This window comes from Carcharhinus amblyrhynchos, chromosome 18 (genome assembly GCF_965287045.1).
Source record: "Carcharhinus amblyrhynchos chromosome 18, sCarAmb.v2.hapA, whole genome shotgun sequence".
Taxonomy (NCBI): Eukaryota; Metazoa; Chordata; class Chondrichthyes; order Carcharhiniformes; family Carcharhinidae; genus Carcharhinus; species Carcharhinus amblyrhynchos.
Window position 1 is genome coordinate 1,506,225 of NC_137341.1, and position 18,214 is coordinate 1,524,438.

The following is an 18,214-nucleotide window of genomic DNA, read 5'->3' on the forward strand; positions in this document are numbered from 1 at the left end:
CTCAAGATAAAGGGGGGGCGGTTTAGAACGGAGTTGAGGAGGAACTTCTTCACTCAAAGGGTGGTGAATCTCTGGAATTCTCTGCCCGTTGAAGTGGTGGAGGCTACCTCGCTAAATATATTTAAGACGCGGGTTGATGGGTTTTTGATGAGAGAGGGGATTAAGGGTTATGGGGAGAGGGCGGGAATGTGGAACTGAGCCACGACAGATCAGCCATGATCTTATTGAATGGCGGGGCAGGCTCGAAGGGCTAGTTGGCCTACTCCTGCTCCTATTTCTTATGTTCTTATGTTATGTTCTTATGATACCAAATAAACCTACTGGACTTCAACATGGTGGCATTGTGAGACTTCTTACCATGACCACCCCAGTTCCGCGCCAGCATCTCCACATCATGACAATTTAACACACCATCGATTTTGGTGACAGCTGTGAAATTACTGATCATAAGTCTGACACATCTAAATCATGAAGGTGCACAATATTAATTTACTATCTCCTTACATATCAGCTCTCTCCTGGGGAAACCAGCCCTTTAATTGTGGACATTAGGAAAGAGCCCATCCTTTTATCCAGACAGATAAATGTGTCAGGCTGAGGGAGTAAAGGATGTCAATGTCTTTAAGAGAGAGAGAGAGACCTGGGCCAATCTTTCCAGAGTCTGCTCCCTCCCTGGATTCACTTCCTTTCCCTTCAGTTGCTGCAAGTCCCCAGTTTCCCCCCAGAATGAGAATAGAAATGGAAAGGGGGAGACACTGATTCCCTCCCAGAAGTTGCTCAGAGGAGGAAGGTTTAACCTGAAGCTCATTGACCACTTCCGCGTTGTGACCTCACAAGCCCGAATCAGCCAATCGGAATCAATCTGCTCCGCGGTGACGTCTCCGGGTTCCAGTGCGCAGGCCCGGCGCCCGGACCCGGGAGCCCCGCCCCCACCCTCTTCGCCCTCCTCCCCCCTCTTGGAGCAAAGGTTTCCAGGGCAACCTGCTGGCCGCTCCGCCCAGAGCGAGAAGCCGCTCTCCCCCCCCGGCCCGGGACTGCGCATGTCCAAGGGAGAGGGCCCGCTGCGCATGTGCAGGAACGTGCCCACCCTCCCGGCTGTAATGTTGGCCAATGGAAAAAATTGGAGGACCGGAAGTACTCTGGTCCTCCAGCCAATCAGAGCGAGGGCTTTGTGTGAATGAAGATTGACCTTCAGACCGACTGAGACTGTCTCCCACATCTGTGAGTATTTGGTTTGACCTTAAAAGAGGCCAACATCTGTAAGTAAAACACTTCCTTATCTCATTCTGGGGGAAAATTGTTAATCCATTCATAGAGACAGAGATCTGTCTGGCAGCCTGCATGGAGATTCTCAGCTCTCTGTGTCCAGGACAGGAAACATTGAGCATGGATCTGTCAATCAGCCTCAATCAGCACCTTCAGGAGAATTGGGAGGGTGAATATTAGATCCAGCAGAGTGAGAATGGAGGGAGAGTGTGTGGGATGGAGATTTACAGCTTTTGGAGAGAAAATAATATTCCATATAAAACTACAAATTGTTCTGATTTCTTTTTCCTGTACTGACAGTGGTGATTTTTGTAAATTCCTTTTATAGGCTATCAGAAGGTGAGGATTTACAGACAGAAATCTCAAACCAAACACCACATCAACATCTGATAGTCACTCAGTTCATAATGACATGAATATTATTAACCTTTGAATCTGAACAGAGAATACATTTCTCTGTTCTGTCTGCTTCAGAAGGCTTTAAGTATCAATGTGACTGGAAAAGCACCGAGGCACGCACATATACACACACACACACACACACACACACACACACACGGGTGAGAGTGTTCTAATGTACTGACCATACCCGTATTCTGTCTGTGGACAAGGCTCAAACTGATCATCCAACCTGGAGAGTCATAAGAACACCAGCATCACTTTTAACTTTCAAAAACAAACTATGGAGAAACCATGGAAATGTGAGGACTGTGGGAAGGGATTCAGAGTCCCATCTCAGCTTGAAATTCATCGACGCATTCACACTGGAGAGAGACCGTTCATCTGCCGTGTGTGTGGAAAGGGATTCACCTGTTCGTCCCACCTGCTGAGACACCAGCGAGTTCACACCGGGGAGAGACCGTTTACCTGCTCTGATTGTGGGAAGAGATTCACTCAGTTATCCACTCTGCAGAGACACCAGCGAGTTCACACCGGGGAGAGGCCGTTCACCTGCTCTGATTGTGGGAAGGCATTCACTCAATTATCGAACATGCAGACACATCAGCAAGTTCACAACCAATTCCCGAGGTTGGATTCTGCTGTTATTGCTGCTGCTAATCACATGCAGGACAGAACCATGTTCGTTCTGACAGTGGGTGAAGTGGGAGGGTCAAAAGGTTTCTTTTTGCTGGACTGGCCGGTCTCACAACTTTGCTTCCAGTGGGCTGATGCTCTTTGAGCCTGGGAGAGCACATTTCCACTGAAATAGAAAAAAGCTGATGAACATTTATTCCATCCTGGGTTTTAAATAGTGTTTTTCCCACCACTACAGGTAGATCTAAAATAAATACATTTGTCTCTGTTCCATTGAGTCTCCAGCACAGGGCCAGACCAGTTGGCTCAGTTGGTCTGTGTCAGTATTTATGCTCCACATGAGCCTCCACCCACCCCTCTTCATCTCCCCCCATCAGCAAATCCTTCTGTTCCTTTCTCCCTCATGTATGTATCTAACTTTCCCTTCAATGTATTCCCGCTGTTCACCTCAACCACTCGCTGTGGGAGTGAGTTCCACATTCTCACCACTCGCTGGGTAAAGAGGTTTCTCCTGAAATCCCTATTGGATTATTGAACCCCTTCATAATCTTAAAGATATCCTCAGCTCACCCTTCAGTCTTCTCTTTTCCAGAGAAAAGCAGCCCCAGCCTTTCCTGAGGGTGAAATGCTCTCAGTTCTGGGATTATTCTCGTGAATCTTTGTTTCTCCTTCTCCAGGGCCTCGATTTCCTTTTTCTAAACGGAGATCATAAATGTTGACGGTGCTCCCAGTGCAGTCTGAACCTGGTTCCAAACAAGTTGGACACAACCTCCCTGCTTTTCAATTCTATCCCTCTGGAATGGAACCCTATATATGGGTCTCACACTTTAGGAAAGATGTGAAGTTCTTAGAGAGGGTGCAGAGGAGATTTACGAGAATGGCTCCAGGGATGAGAGATTTCAGTGAGTTGGAGAGACTGGAGCAGCTGAGATTTCTCGCTTTAGATCAGACAGGAATTAGGATCAGTTACGTGGCCTTCAGCCTATTGAATCCATGCTGGCTCTCTGTAGGTCTAACCATTGCCCCGTTCTATCCCGTATTCCTGTGGGTTTATTTCCATTTTCCCGATGAAAACTTCCATCATCTCTGCTTCTGTTCCTCTTGAAGGAAGTGGGCTCCAGATCATCACCACTCACTCCACGAGCACAGAATGAGTCCATTTGGCCCATTTTATCTCTGCCAGCTCTTTGCACTTATTTAAACCCGTTGTTGGACTATTTCATTTTCTTTTCAAAAATGTGTCGCATTTCCTTTTGGAAGATGTGGTCCAATCAGCTTCCTGCACCTTTGACACGCAGTGAATTCCAAATGACAACAACTCGCTGTGCTTTAAAACAAATAATTCTGGACTGTGTGGCGGGAGTTTCACAGGGTGTTCAAAATGGTGTCAGGAACATGGTTATTGAATAAAACTGGGACTCAACCTTTATCAGTGAATTTGGTGAGGACATTCAGTATAATATGTCCTAGTTTGCAATCAATTCGAACAGAACTGCATTTCTAAAGCACCCCTCACATCCACTGGATCTCCAACAGAGTTTTAATGAAGTACTTTTGAAGTGTTGTAATGTAGAAGATCATTAGATCATAGAACCCTACAGTGCAGAAAGAGGCCCTTCAGCCCATCGAGTCTGCACTGAACACAATCCCACCCAGGCCCTACCCCCATATCCCTACATATTATACCCACTAATTCCTCTAACCTACACATCCCTGGACACTAAGGGGCAATTTTTTTTTAGCATAGCCAATCAACCTAACCCGCACATCTTTGGACTGTGGGAGGAAACCGGAGCACCCGGAGGAAACCCACGCAGACACGAGGAGAATGTGCAAACTCCACACACAGACAGTGACCCGAGCCGGGAATCGAACCCAGGACCCTGGAGCTGTGAAGCAGCAGTGCTAACCACTGTGCTACCGTGCCGCCCAAAGTAAGAAACTATGCATGGGGAATCAAATTTATTAAGTCACTTGCATCACATATTCACTGTAACAGGATCAAGGAAGCCTTTTTAACTTCAAACATGTGGTTCCCTGCAGCCATTTCGCATTCTGTAACTTTTCAGTATTAACTGTGTATTGATCTTGTGTTAAAAGCCAGTCCTGAAGCTAAAGATTATTCAGTAATCGACCTTGATTAATTTATTATTAGTGAATTGATGTAATAGATAATCCTATTGTAAAGGGGAGATTATATTTGAAAGAAATAACATTATCTCAATGTAAATGTTTGAATAAACTGCAGAGCCAGCAGAAACTGTTTGAAAACTTAAATTATTTTCTAATTTCGAGAAGTTACAGGATCTCATATTCTGCCAAGATAGAGCTCAGTGTTCAATCTGAAGATGAGAAAAAAAGAAAGCTTTTATTTGCTACAAGGATATGGGGCAAATGCAGGAAAAAGGGATGAGCGCTCCTTTAGTTATTGTTGGTGCAGACTCGATGGGCCAAAGACCCTTTTCTGCACTGTATAACTCTATAACAAACTGTCTTTTTAAGAAGTGTAAAATCAGCAAAACACTGTGAATGCTGGAATTTGAAATGAGCAGAGGATGCTGGGGAAACTCAGCAGCATTGGCAGCAACGATTAGGAGGGAAAGAGTTAATGTTTTGAGTCCTTTGACTCTCTGCTTCCTCTCCTCATAGATTCTGCCCTGCTGAGTATTTGCAGCATCCTGTGTGCTCCTTTCTGAACGAGTTAATCTTGTATAAATGGTAAAGATTTCTGTATGAATTAACCACCAGTCAGTTACAGGGGGTTGAATAAGTAGTGAACTTTAATTGAGTTACAATTAATGAATCAGTACTAAATCAGTAGTTATAGTAAAAGACTGAGTTTTATTTGCTGTTAAAAATGTAAAAGTTTAATTGCTGTGTATGTAAAGAATGTGTAATGAAGATAAATGTATTGGCAAGAGAGATCTTCAAGCTCTGATTAGTCTCAACATTTGAAAATGCGTGAATAAATGTGTGTATAGAATTAGATAGAGGGATAGTACAGAACAGTTCGATTGTATTCCTGTCTAAGATAATGGGAGAAGGTGGTGTCAGTAATTGGGGATCCAATTAAATTAATCTAGTGACCAAATTGACCAACTGTCATGTTACAACAGACCCAACTCTGACGTGAGGTAATGGTCACACTGGGGATAAAAGTCGAGGTTCTGAAGGTCTCCCTTGCTAACCGAGTACTGGAGACTCCCGAGGCTGAGTTCCAAGGGAATTCCGGTCAAAGAAGGAACCAGAGAGGGTTACACTTCTACAGACTGATCACCCGCATGAAGTGTAAAAGTCAATGTCTTAACCTTGTTCAGTCAACCTTTTTCATTGAATAAACTTACTACCATCCAGAGAATTCTGCCTTTGCCTTAAATCGGTTAAAGTCTTGTCTGAACCAAAGTGAGTTTATTAAACGGTAAGTTGGGAGGGGGAGTGGCTGAAATCAATTCAGTTCCAGCAACAAGATCAGAGAACAGAAATCTTCAATTTAAACACCTGCATTTCTATAGCGCCTTTCACAAGCAGAGAACCTCCCAAACAGCTACACAGTCAATGAAGTACTTTTAACGTGTTGTAATGTGGGAAACGCAGCAGCCAATTTACACACAGCAAGATCCCACAAAAAGCAATGTGATAATGAGCGGATGATGTGTTTTTAGTGAGTGATATTGATTGAAGGATACATATTTTATTATTTTATTATTTTTATTTAAATGTTTTTTTAAAAAATTTATTATGTAAATAAATAGTTAAATAAATAAACACGCCTGCAGATAGCGCACAATGGTCTCCATTCTTATTGAAAGGGAGCTGTTTGTTACTGTCTTCAGAATGCCGTAATAGCTTTTGGTACTTTGTTAATATTAACTTAGTGGCTTGCAGTCATGAGTTGATTGTAACTTTAGAACGCTTGATCGCAGACAGCTCATGATAGAACATAGAACACTACAGCACAAACAGGCCCTTCGGCCCACGAGTTGCGCCGATCACATCAACACCTACCAATCCATAGACCTATCTATAACCCCCAATCCCATTAGATCCCATATACTCATCCAGAAGTCTTTTAAAAGACCCCAGCGAGTTCGCCTCCACCACCACTGACGGCAGCCGATTCCATTCACTCACCACCCTCTGAGTGAAAAACTTACCCCTGACATCACTTCAGTACTTGCCTCCCCGCACCTTAAATCTGTGTCCTCTCGTAGCGACCATTTCAACCTGGGGAAATAGCCTCTGAGAATCCACCCTATCTATTCCTCTCAACATTTTATAAACCTCTGTCAGGTCGCCTCTCAACCTTCGTCTCTCCAGGGAGAAGAGTCCCAGCTCCCTCAACCTATCTTCATAAGGCATGCCTCCCAGTCCAGGCAACATCCTTGTAAATCTCCTCTGTACCCTTTCAATAGCTTCCACATCCTTCCTGTAGTGAGGCGACCAGAACTGCGCACAGTACTCCAAGTGGGGCCTGACAAGGGTCTTATAAAGTTGCAACAAGGGTCTTATAAAGATGCATGCTGACTGTTGATTGTGTGTTTATGTTAGGTTCTTTATATATTTACTATTGTGAAATTATAAAGTGTTTGGATTGAAATATATTTGGATGGATTTGTTTTGTAGCCCTGAAAGTTCATATCTAGTCCCCAGAAGGCAAAACCTCAAAGTTACAGATAAATTATAATGTATATCAGTGGTGGATGTTGTGTTTCTATTAAGTTGGTGTTGATATATTTGTTACAATGAAACTATAGTGTGGTTTGGTTGTAATACTTTGGACTGGAAATTGTAATGTATTTTGGGTTGCATTTGTGAATTGTTTAAATTAAAAGATTCAGCCATGCCGAAACCAAAAGAGAAAAATACTGGAAAATCTCAGCGGGTCTGGAAGGAGAGAAAAGAGCTGATGTTTTGAGTCCAGATGAGCATTTGGCAAAGTTGTTTTCCAGTGGGAAAGGCTGGAAGACCCAGACAACCATGGTCATTGAATCATAGAACCCTACAGTGCAGAAAGAGACCCTTCGGCCCATCGAGTCTGCACCGAACACAATCCTACCCAGGCCCTACCCTCATATCATACCCACTAATCCCTCTAATCTACACATCCCTGGACACTAAGGGGCAATTTAGCGTGGCCAATCAACCTAACCTGCACATCTTTGGACTGTGGGAGGAAACCGGAGCAAACCTACGCAGACACGGGGAGAATGTGCAAACTCCACACAGATAGTGACCCGAGCCGGGAATCGAACCCGGGACCCTGGAGCTGTGAAGCAGCACGGCTAACCACTGCGCTACCGTGCCACTTTGTCCCAGTTCCCCCATCCCCCACTCACCCGCACACGCGCATTACCCCAATGCACACTTCCAACTCACAGCCTCTCACATATGAGTATAGAAACGCAGCAAGACCTGGGGGTGCAAGTGCACAAGTCTTTGAAGGTGGCAGTACAAGTGGAGAAGATTGTGAAGAAAGCCTATGGTATGTTAGCCTTTATAGGAAGGGGTATAGAGTATAAGAGCTGGAGTCTAATGTTGCAGTTGTATAGAACGTTGGTTAGGACGCATTTGGAGTACTGCGTCCAGTTCTGGTCACCTTACTACCGGAAGGACGTGGAGACCCTGGAGAGAGTGCAGAGGAAGTTTACCAGGATGCTGCCTGGTATGGAAGGACTGGGTTATGAGGAAAGATTGAAGAAATTGGGGCTGTTTTCCCTTGAAAGACGGCGACTGAGGGGAGATCTAATAGAGGTATGTAAGATTATGAAGGGTATAGATAGAGTAAACAGAGGTAAGCTACTTCCTATGTTAGAGACACACAGTACGAGGGGCCACGGGCTTAGGGTGAGGGGGGAGAGGTATAACACGGATATTAGAGGGAGATGTTTCACACAGAGGGTAGTGGGGGTATGGAATGCTCTGCCAAGTAAGGTGGTGGAGGCAGGCACGCTGGAGTTGTTTAAGAGTTACTTAGACAGGCACATGACTGGGTTGGAGATGGAAGGATATAGGAGATTGTTTTAAATAAGGTTCATTAGCATTGGGACGTCCCTGGGAATGTAAAAGGATGTGGTATGATAATAATGTTTTTCTCTCTTAATTCACAGGTTTTAAGTCAGTCTGCCTTGTTGTCCAACGAGGGGCATACACGTGATGGGTCGTACTGGGGCTGCTCTTGAATGTTCGAGATTGGCCTAGTGCTTCATGTCGTTAGTGTGTGCTTAAACTGGACCAGATACTGGGCAAGACGACAGCTCAGTGACTATCACTGATTGCTGTGCAGACACATGGATTTGGGCCGGTGTCTGTGGGAGTTTGCGCATTCTCCCCGTGCTTGCGTGGGTTTTCTCCGGGTGCTCCGGTTCCCTCCCACACCCCAAAGATGTGCTGTTAGGCTGACTGGAAGTAATAAATTGTCCCGAAATTAGTTTTCCCTCAATGTGGAATGCCATAAGCATAGATAAGGGCCATGGGTGGAGGGGGGGACTGGTAATGTTAAAATGGTGGTGTGGGCTCGTTGGGCCGAAGGGCCTGTTTCCCAGGCTGTTTTTGTTCTTTGTATATCCGGCCAATAAGAACTGAAGAACTAGGAGCAGGAATGGACCATCTGGCCTCTCGAGCCTGCTCCGCCATTCAATAAGATCATGGCTGATCTTCTTGTGGACTCAGCTCCACTTACCCACCTGCTCACCGTAACCCTTAATTCCTTTACTGTTCAAAAATGTATCTATCCTTGCCTTAAAAACATTCAGTGAGGGAGCCTCAACTGGGCAGGGAATTCCACAGATTCATAACCCTTTGTGTGAAGAAGTTCCTCCTCAACTCAGTCCTGAACCTGCTCCTCTTATTTTTGAGGCCATGCCCCCTAGTTCTAGTTTCACCCGCCAGTGGAAACAACTTCCATAATTCTATCTTTTCTATTCCCTTCATAATCTTATATGTTTCTATAAGATCTCCCCTCATTCTTCTGAATTCCAATGAGTATAGCCCCATAAGCCAACCCTCTCAACTCCAGAATCAACCCAGTGAATCTCCTCTGCACCCCCTCCAGTGCCAGGATATCCTTTCTCAAGTAAGGAGACCAAAACTGCACACAGTACTCCAGGTGTGGCCTCACCAGCACCTTATACAGCTGCAACATAACCTCGCTGTTTTTAAACTCCATCCCTCTAGCAATGAAGGACAAAATTCCATTTGCGTAATTACCTGCAAACCAACTCTTTGTGATTCCTGCACTAGGACACCCAGGTCCCTCTGCACAGCAGCATGCTGCAATTTTTTACCAATGGAAAGATCTGGAGATCCAGAAGGTTCTCTGCTCTTCCAGCCAGAGTGCTGGCTTTCTGTGACTAAAGACTGAGCTTCAGACAGATTAAATCTTCCTCCTGTCTCCCACATCTGTGAGAAAAACACCTCCTTTACTCCCCCTTTCCATTTCTTTCCTCATTCTGGGGGGAAACTGGGGACTTGCAGCAACTGAAGGGAAAGGAAGTGAATCCAGGGAGGGAGCAGACTCTGGAAAGATTGGCCCAGGTCTCTCTCTCTCTGTCTCTCCAATTAAAAAGTGAACCATTTATGCCCGCTGATCCCTGTTAGCTATCTTCTATCCATGTTATCCCCGCAGCATGAACTTTTATTTGCTGCATTAAGCTTTGACGTGACATCTTCTTAAATTCCTTCTGGAAATCTAAGTACAGCACATCCACTGGTTCCCCTTTATCCAATTCTCAATGGGGAATTTTAGAAAATAGAATTCTACTTCTCACTTCAGTTAAGACACTAGAATGAAGTCCAGCAGAACCCGAGGACTCATCAGCTGTAGCTCCAGCAGTTTGCTGAGTACCAGTTCCTGGGGAATTGTGATTTTTCAGAGTGCGTCCCACACTTGTGTTTTGTGATTTACACCTGTTTCTGAGTTGTTACCTGTATTCTCTATTGTGAAGACCGAGGCAAAATATCTGCTCAATTCATCTGCCAGTCCCTTATTTTTTATTATTAATTCCTTCACTTTCTGTCAGACTATTAAAAAATGAGGTAGGGCAAGTGACTGAAGTGTCTTTGTGTCCCGTGACCAGAACACTGTTCATGTTAAAGTAGTTATGGAAAAAGGCAGGATGATCCCACAGGTTAATGCCCTGAACTGGAGCGGGGCCAATTTTGTATTCATTAGGCAGAACAAAGAACAACACAGCACGGGAAACAGGCCCAATGAGCCCACGCTGCCGTTTTAACATTATGAGTCCCAGAACCTAGCAGGTGGTAATTCACTGAGTCTCTTTGAATGGAAAGTAATGATTGGCAAATGGGAAGCTTTTAAAAGTCTGATATCAAGAATCCAGGCCCAGTACATTCCTGTTAGGATGAAGGGAAGTTTACGGATCCCTGGCTGACGAGAGACATTCCCTGGAAAAAGAAGGAAGAAGAAGGTTTAGGCAACCGGGGACAAGTGAATCCCTCTAACTATAAAAAGTGTAAGAGAACACGTAAGAGGGAAATCAGGAGGGCAAACAGAGAGTATGATATGGTTCTGGCAGGTAAGGTTAAAGAAAATCCCAAGAGGTTCTATTTCTGTATTAAGAGTGAAAGGGTGGCTAGAGAGAGAATGGTCCCCTTAAAGATTAACGTGTGTGGAGCCATAGGACATGGGTGAGATTTTTATGGAATATTTCTCTTTGGTGTTTACTGCAGGGTAAAATCATGGGTGCTAAAGAAATAAGGCTAGGGTGTGGTTAATGTTCCATTGTTTAAGAAGAGTTGCACAGAGAAGCCTGGTCATTGTAGGCCACTGAGCCCAATATCAGGGGTGGGTAAGTTACTGGAGGGGATTCTGAGGGACAGCATCTACCAACATTTGGATAGTAAAGGTCTGATTAGGGATAGTCAGCTGGGCTTTGATCATAGAACCCTACAGTGCAGACAGAGGCCCTTCAGCCCATCGAGTCTGCACTGACCACAATCCCACCCAGGCCCTACTCCCATATCCCTACATATTATACCCACTAATCCCTCTAACCTACACATCCCTGGACACTAAGGGTGCAATTTCTTAGCATGGCCAATCAACCTAACCCGCACATCTTTGGAATGTGGGAGGAAACCGGAGCACCCGGAGGAAACCCACGCAGACACGAGGAGAATGTGCAAACTCCACACACACAGCGACCCGAGCCGGGAATCGAACCCAGAACCCTGGAGCTGTGAAGCAGCAGTGCTAACCACTGTGCTACCGTGCTGCCCAAAGGATGGGAAGTCACGTCTTACAAAACTTCTACAGTTTTTCAAAGAGGTAACCAAGATAATGGATGAGGGTAGGGCAGTAGACGTTGATTATGTGGACTTTAGCAATGCATTTGAAAAACTCATGCATGGAATATTAGATCACATGGGATCCAGGGAAAGCTAGCAAATTGGATTCAAAATTGGCTTGAAGATAGGAAGCAGAGGGTGATGAAGGTTGTTTCTCAGACTGTGATTAGTGATGTGTCTCAGGGCTCAGTGTTGGGATTCTTGTTCTTCATTATTTATGTAAATAATTTGGATGTGAGTGTACAAGGCATGGTTAGTAGGTTTGCAGATGAGACTAAATTAGGAGGTATCGTTGATAGTGAAGAAGGTTATCAAACATTAATTGGGGATCTTGATCAGTCAGGGAAGTGGGCCCAGGACTGGCCAATGGATTTCAGTACAGGTCAGTGTGAGGTGTTGCATTTTGGAAGTAAAATCAGGTTGGGACTTATAATGGTGGGGCACTGGAGAGTGTTGAGGAACAGAAGGATCTAGGAGTACATAGTTCATTGAAAGCAGCATCACAGCTGGACAGAGTGGTGAAGAAGGAGCACACATCAGTCAGGACATTGAGTACGGACCTGGGACATTATATTTAGGCTTGTATAAGTCATTATGAGGCCGCACTTGGAGTATTGTCCTTGTCACCCTGTTATAGTATATATGGAAATATAAATATATATGTTCCTTTGACAAAGGGTCATCCAGACTTGAAACGTTGGCTCTATTCTCTCTCCACAGACACTCTCAGACCTGCTGAGATTTTCCAGCATTTTCTGTTTCAGATTCCAGCATCCGCGATATTTTAACTTGATATATACTTATATATCCATATGTGCTATGTTAACAAAATAGAGTGTTACTGAGATGTAAAACATGGGATTTCGCTCTCGTCACCACATTCCTATTCAGTCATTAAAGGCACAGTCACAGAGCATTAAACTTGCCCTACACAGAACATAGAAAAACTACAGCACAGACAGGCCCCTCAGCCCACAAGTTGCGCCGATCGTATCCCTACCTACCAGGCTTACCTATAACCCTCAATCTTATTAAGCCCCCCATATACTCATCCAGAAGTCTCTTAAAAGACCCTATCGAATTTGCCCCCACCACCACCGATGGCAGCCGATTCCACTCACTCACCACCTTACAAGGTCTCGCGTATCAGCACACAGGCAGCTGCTTTGTGAGACTGCCAGCAGTACAGACAAATCAGAGATAAGAGGGTCCTGAGAAGAGAGATTCATCGTGAAGGCTCAGGGACGGTTGATAAGATGTAGGAATTCGATGATTTTGATGAACGTTCTTTCCTCTCTCATTCCCCAAAAGCTACAAATCTCCATCCCACACACTCTCCCTCCATTCTCACTCTGCTGTATCTAATATTCACCCTCCCAATTCTCCTGAAGGTGCTGATTAACAGATCCATGTTCACTGCTTCCTGTCCTGGACACACAAATCATAAGAAATAGGAGCTGCAGGTGGCCATTCAGCCCATCGAACTGCCTCAACCATTCATTGAGAATTGGCTGATTTACCTCAGCACCATTTCCCACACTATCCCCCAGATAGAGAGAGAATAGAGCCAACATTTCGAATCTGGAGGGAGGAAAGAATGGTTCCATAGAAACTAAGATTGTCTGTTCTGAATTTCTATCTTGTACTGACACTGATGAGTTCTGTGAACTCATCTTAAAGGATATTGAAAGAGGTCTGTCGATTTGAAAAGATTTCGAATGTCAGTGTGACTGGAAAACACACGGCCACACTCGAGTGAGAGTGTTCCAGTGCACTGACTGAAGGGCTTTAACCAGTTCCACAGCCTGAATAAATATCACCCCATTCAAAGCGGGGAGAGACTGTGTTTGTGTTCTGTGTGTGGACGAGGCTTCAACTGATTGTCTACCCGAGAGAGAGGCAAAGACACCTGTACCATGGAGAAACCGTGGACATGTGCGGACTGTGGGAAGGGATACAGAGTCCCATCTATGCTGGAAGCTCATTGGCGTAGCCACACTGGGGAGAGGCCGTTCATCTGCGCTCAATGTGGGAAGGGATTCAGTCAGTTATCCCACCTGCAGAGACACCAGCGAGTTCACACTGGGGAGAGACCCTTCATCTGCTCTCAGTGTGGGAAAGGATTCAGTCTTTCATCCCAGCTGCTGAGACACCAACAAGTTCACGAGTGATTCCAGGGGTTGGATTCTGCTGTTATTGTTTCTGCTCTCAGTTACATCCAGGACTGCATTTTGTTCATTCTGACAGTTGGTCAATGGGGAGGGTCGGAGGGTTTCTTTCTGCTGGACTGGACAGTCTCATGACTTTGTCTCCAGTGGGCTGATGCTCTTTGAGTCTTGTTACGAATACCTGGTTTCAAATTTCACAAGGATCACAGAGTGACAGGGTGTGAGGAAGGTCAGAGATATTTAATCAGCATTTCTGTTTGAAACCCCCCCAAATGCCCATCCAATTTCCTTTGTAATTGTTTATTGTCTCCACTTCCTCCCCCCTCATAGGCAGCGAGTTCCAGCTCATTACCATTCGCTGCATCAAAATATTCTTCCTCACTCCCCCCCGCATCTCTGACCCAAAACCTTAAATCTGTGTCTCCCTCGTCCTTGTCCCATCAGCTAATGGGAACAGCTTTTCTTTGTCCACCTTATCTAAACCTGTCAGAATCTTGTCCACCTCGATCAAATCTCCCCTCAACCTCCTTTGTTCCAAACCCAGCCTGACACCGACAATAATGAACAAACTAACAGAATATGTTAATTCCTGAAATCAAATGGGAATGTTTAATTTCTGTTTTAAAGATATTGTGACTATGTTGTCCTGGACAATAAAGGAATCTGAATACCTCACCTTGGCTGTGTTGAATGGAATGTATTAATGTGGAATCCACATTCATTCTTGTGAAAGTCTGGAATGTGTCGATGGAATGAAAACATTGATCACTTACTCTTGGAGATATTTACATCTTTGTCCATTGTTAGAGGGGGTTCTGAATAACCTGGGACTAAAAAGGCCAGTGTAGATTCATTTAGAAAGAATACAGTATCAAAGATTTACAAAGTACGTGGAGCTACAAAGGTACTGTTTGCATAGAAATACATATAACCATTGTTAGAGAATTTAAATATGTATTTTTGAAAATATATTCTGTATTAAAAGCATACACCTTAGCTAATGACATGCTATGGCATGATCGAAAATAGCTATGTATAAAGAACTACATTATTTGAAAACAATACAGATACTGAGTGAAGCAAAAAAAAACTCTTATTAGTGTGGGCCCCGGACAGTTTAAGCATCCCAGACAATTGAATGAACGAGAGCGTACAGTTCCCCAATAAAGAGTTGTCAGGATAGTTTTCAGATAAGGAGTAGCTAGGAGACGGTGGAAAAGAACTTTTGAACTCTACGGATCCATGTATTTTCCTGCTGCCAGACAGTAAAGTGTCAAGCTAAATGATCGATACAAATAATGATTGGCTCACATCTGGCTGGGTGAGCAGAGTGTTCGGGCAAATCATTTTTGAAAGTTGTATCATTGTAGTATTGGAAGCAATGTAATTTAGAATAGTTTGGGCTGCCCCACATTTTTCTCCGAGGCACACGGAGCAGGCCTGGACAATAAAGTACATCTTCAACCAGAATTACTGTCTCCGTGAGTTCTTTGTATTAGCTGAGTTTTAAATCAGTGAAAACCAGCACAATACTTGGCCTCTTACATCCTACATCCACGAACTTTGTTTTAAAGAACGAATCAGCACCGTAACACAGGGAGACGAGAAAGACAGACACTCACTTTGATCATTTTATCAGCGCATCTGAGAGTTAATATGTGACATTATTTTGGGATACAGTTTTGATTGTGCAGATTTGATTTTAAATGATTTTATAATACATGTGTGAGCATGGACAAGTTGGGCCGAATGGCCTGTTTCCATGCTGTAAATCTCTATGACTCTATAACTGTGAGGGATTTGTGATCCGATAGTTGGTGCAGGGACGGTATACTTCAAGTAGCACTGGACTGAAAAGTGGATCTCTGAGAGTAGATTCTAATGGTTACAATCCCACCTAAACATGGCCAGTGAAAAATCGGAGCTGGAGTGGGGGTCAGGACAGGTCTCTTAGCTGCTCATTGGGAACTGAGAACAAGAAACTTATTGATAAAACAATTAGAGAATAGACCCAACATTTCGAGTCTGGATGAACCTTCATAAGAGCTGGAATGAAGGGTCATCCAGACTGGAAACGTTGGCTCTATTCTCTCTCCACAGATGCTGTCAGACCTGCTGAGATTTTCCAGCATTTTCTGTTTCCGATTCCAGCATCTGCAGTATTTTACTTTTATGATAAAATGATGAAATCTGATTGGAATCCTCACGACCCTCCACAAAACAGAGGGAGCGGTGGCAAAAGGGAAAAAAGGATAAGGATGATAAAATCTGGGTTCTGATTCTCCGAACCCATGTAGAATTAACAAAATGAGTGAACCAGTTTATACAGAACAGAAGGTACCCATCCCTAACAAACACTGATCAAATTCAAATAATTAGTTTGAGGAATATAACAAGAAAAGAGACAGATGAAGTTTAAGAACATAAGAACATAAGAAATAGGAGCAGGAGTAGTCCATCTGGCCCCTCGAGCCTGCCCCGCCATTCAGTAAGATCATAGCTGACCTGTCGTGGATCAGTTCCACTTTCCCGCCCTCTCCCCATAACCCTTAATCCCCTTGCCTATCAAAAACCCATCAACCAGCGTCTTAAATATATTTAGCGAGGCAGCCTCCACCACTTCAACGTGCAGAGAATTCCAGAGATTCACCACCCTTTGAGTGAAGAAGTTCCTCCTCAACTCTGTTCTAAACCGCCCCCCCTTTATCTTGAGGCTGTGCCCTCTAGTCCTGCTATCCTTTCTGAGCAGGAAGAGTCTCTCCACCTCTATCCTATCCATCCCATTCATCATCTTATACGTCTCAATGAGATCTCCCCTCATTCTTCTAAACTCTAACGAGTACAAGTTTGTTTTGTTGTTAGAGAAGTTTTTTTATAATTATGCAAAGTGATGTAATTGTGGCCAAGTTTTTTCTGCTCACTCCCCACCCCCTTTAGATTCTGTCGAAAAGTTAACCCTTTCAGTTGATGTATCACACCCAGAAACTTGTGTGTCTATTTTAGCTTATAACTGAGGATTTATAGGAACCAGTTAAATGTGGAAATTTTAATCGTCGCCCGGAGGAATTTAGAATAACTGAGAATTTTATCATGTTGTCACCTCAACCCCAGGTAAAGAGCAAAGATTTTTCAGGTGGTAACATGTTTGGGGTTTTACATCAACAAAGACTAGAAGTTGCCTTTAAGATCAGGCCTTGGAAGTTGGCTATAAAAAGTTAAATTATAATGAAGGAAAATGAAGGATTCTGTATCTTATTTTAATCAGGGAGTTGTGAGCTTGTAGTGCTCTGTCTCTTTAAGACGCTATAGCTGTGAGAGAGAATGCTGAGGATTTATTATTTGAAACTTATGAGCTGTGAGAACCTGTGTGTTTTGTTTGTTTTATGTGGATGTTTGTAGACGTGTTTTATCATTGTTTTGGGCTACATTTGTTCAGGTTTATCTTTCTGGGGAATTAACCTTACTTTGAGTCTTTAATTAAAGGCATTTCTGGAAGTTTAAAAACAGAACCACAGGAACCACAGTTATTGTTATTGTAAAGCACATGTTAAGTTTCTCTGCTTGTGTATGGGTGATATTTGTGAGTTGAATGCTTCGAGCTTTGAGGTTTTCTGTCTGTGATTTAAAGCAAACAGATTTTTAAAAAGGAAGTTTAATTAATAAAGCTTTTTTTTTAAAGTTGTGAACCTGGAGCCATATTCACTGGTCAGAGACATGATTCCAGGATGTTTTACTAAACATGTGGGAATTTTAATCCAGATACAATTCACACAGGTGAGAATGAGAGTTTTAATTTGTAATGGTTATTTAAAATTTGGGACGTGTGAAATGATTCTGACCAATGGACTGATCTTGGAAAAACTTACTGTCAGGTTCAAAGATTTATTCAAAGGACAAAGAAAATTCCAGCACAGGAACAGGCCCTTTGGCCCTCCAAGCCTGCACCCACCATGCTGTTCGACTGAACTAAAACCCCCTACCCTTCCAGGGACCATATCCCTCTATTCCCATCCTATTCATGTACTTGTCAAGACGGCCCTTAAAAGTCACTACCATATCCGCTTCCACTTCCTCCCCCGGCAATGAGTTCGAGGCACCCACTACTCTGTATAAAAATCTGGGTCATACATCTCCTTGCCCCTCGCACCTTAAACCTGTGCCCCCTAGTAATTGACTCTTCCACCCTGGGAAAAAGCTTCTGCCTATCCATTCTGTCCATGCCCCTCATAATCTTGTAGACTTCTATCAGATCCTGATACAATTACAATGAAATGAAAAGGAAAATTCTGCAATTGGGTGCTGAAGAATTGTTTAAAGGAGAGATTATGAAACTGAAATGATTCCCAGACTGTGTGGTCATTACATTAAAACAAAGGAAGGGTGCTGACATCCATTTGAGAACTTTTAATCTTTTAAACTTTTTAAACTTTTAACCTTTT

General features: G+C 43.7%; 3 protein-coding genes across 4 annotated transcripts in view; 2 read left to right on the top strand and 1 right to left on the bottom strand.

Moving 5' to 3' along the window:
• The window catches only part of LOC145354757 (uncharacterized), a 112,530-nt gene that overhangs the window by 81,656 nt on the left and 12,660 nt on the right, over nucleotides 1–18,214 (top strand). The gene's annotated exons all lie outside the window — the stretch shown is intronic.
• LOC145354780 (uncharacterized) overlaps nucleotides 1–18,214 on the bottom strand; it is a 113,475-nt gene that overhangs the window by 59,763 nt on the left and 35,498 nt on the right. The window lies entirely within an intron of this gene.
• Nucleotides 1–18,214, top strand: part of LOC145354761 (uncharacterized) — a 69,431-nt gene that overhangs the window by 36,987 nt on the left and 14,230 nt on the right. The window contains exons 1-2 of one of the 2 annotated variants that reach the window (XM_080206234.1): nucleotides 1,173–1,259; nucleotides 1,595–2,275. In XM_080206234.1, coding sequence (XP_080062360.1) covers nucleotides 1,949–2,275 — 327 coding nt within the window. In that variant the 5' untranslated portion in view covers nucleotides 1,173–1,259; nucleotides 1,595–1,948. Of the gene's footprint in view, nucleotides 1–1,172; nucleotides 1,260–1,594; nucleotides 5,977–18,214 lie in introns of those variants that run through there. The other variant, XM_080206233.1, reaches the window with a different exon arrangement.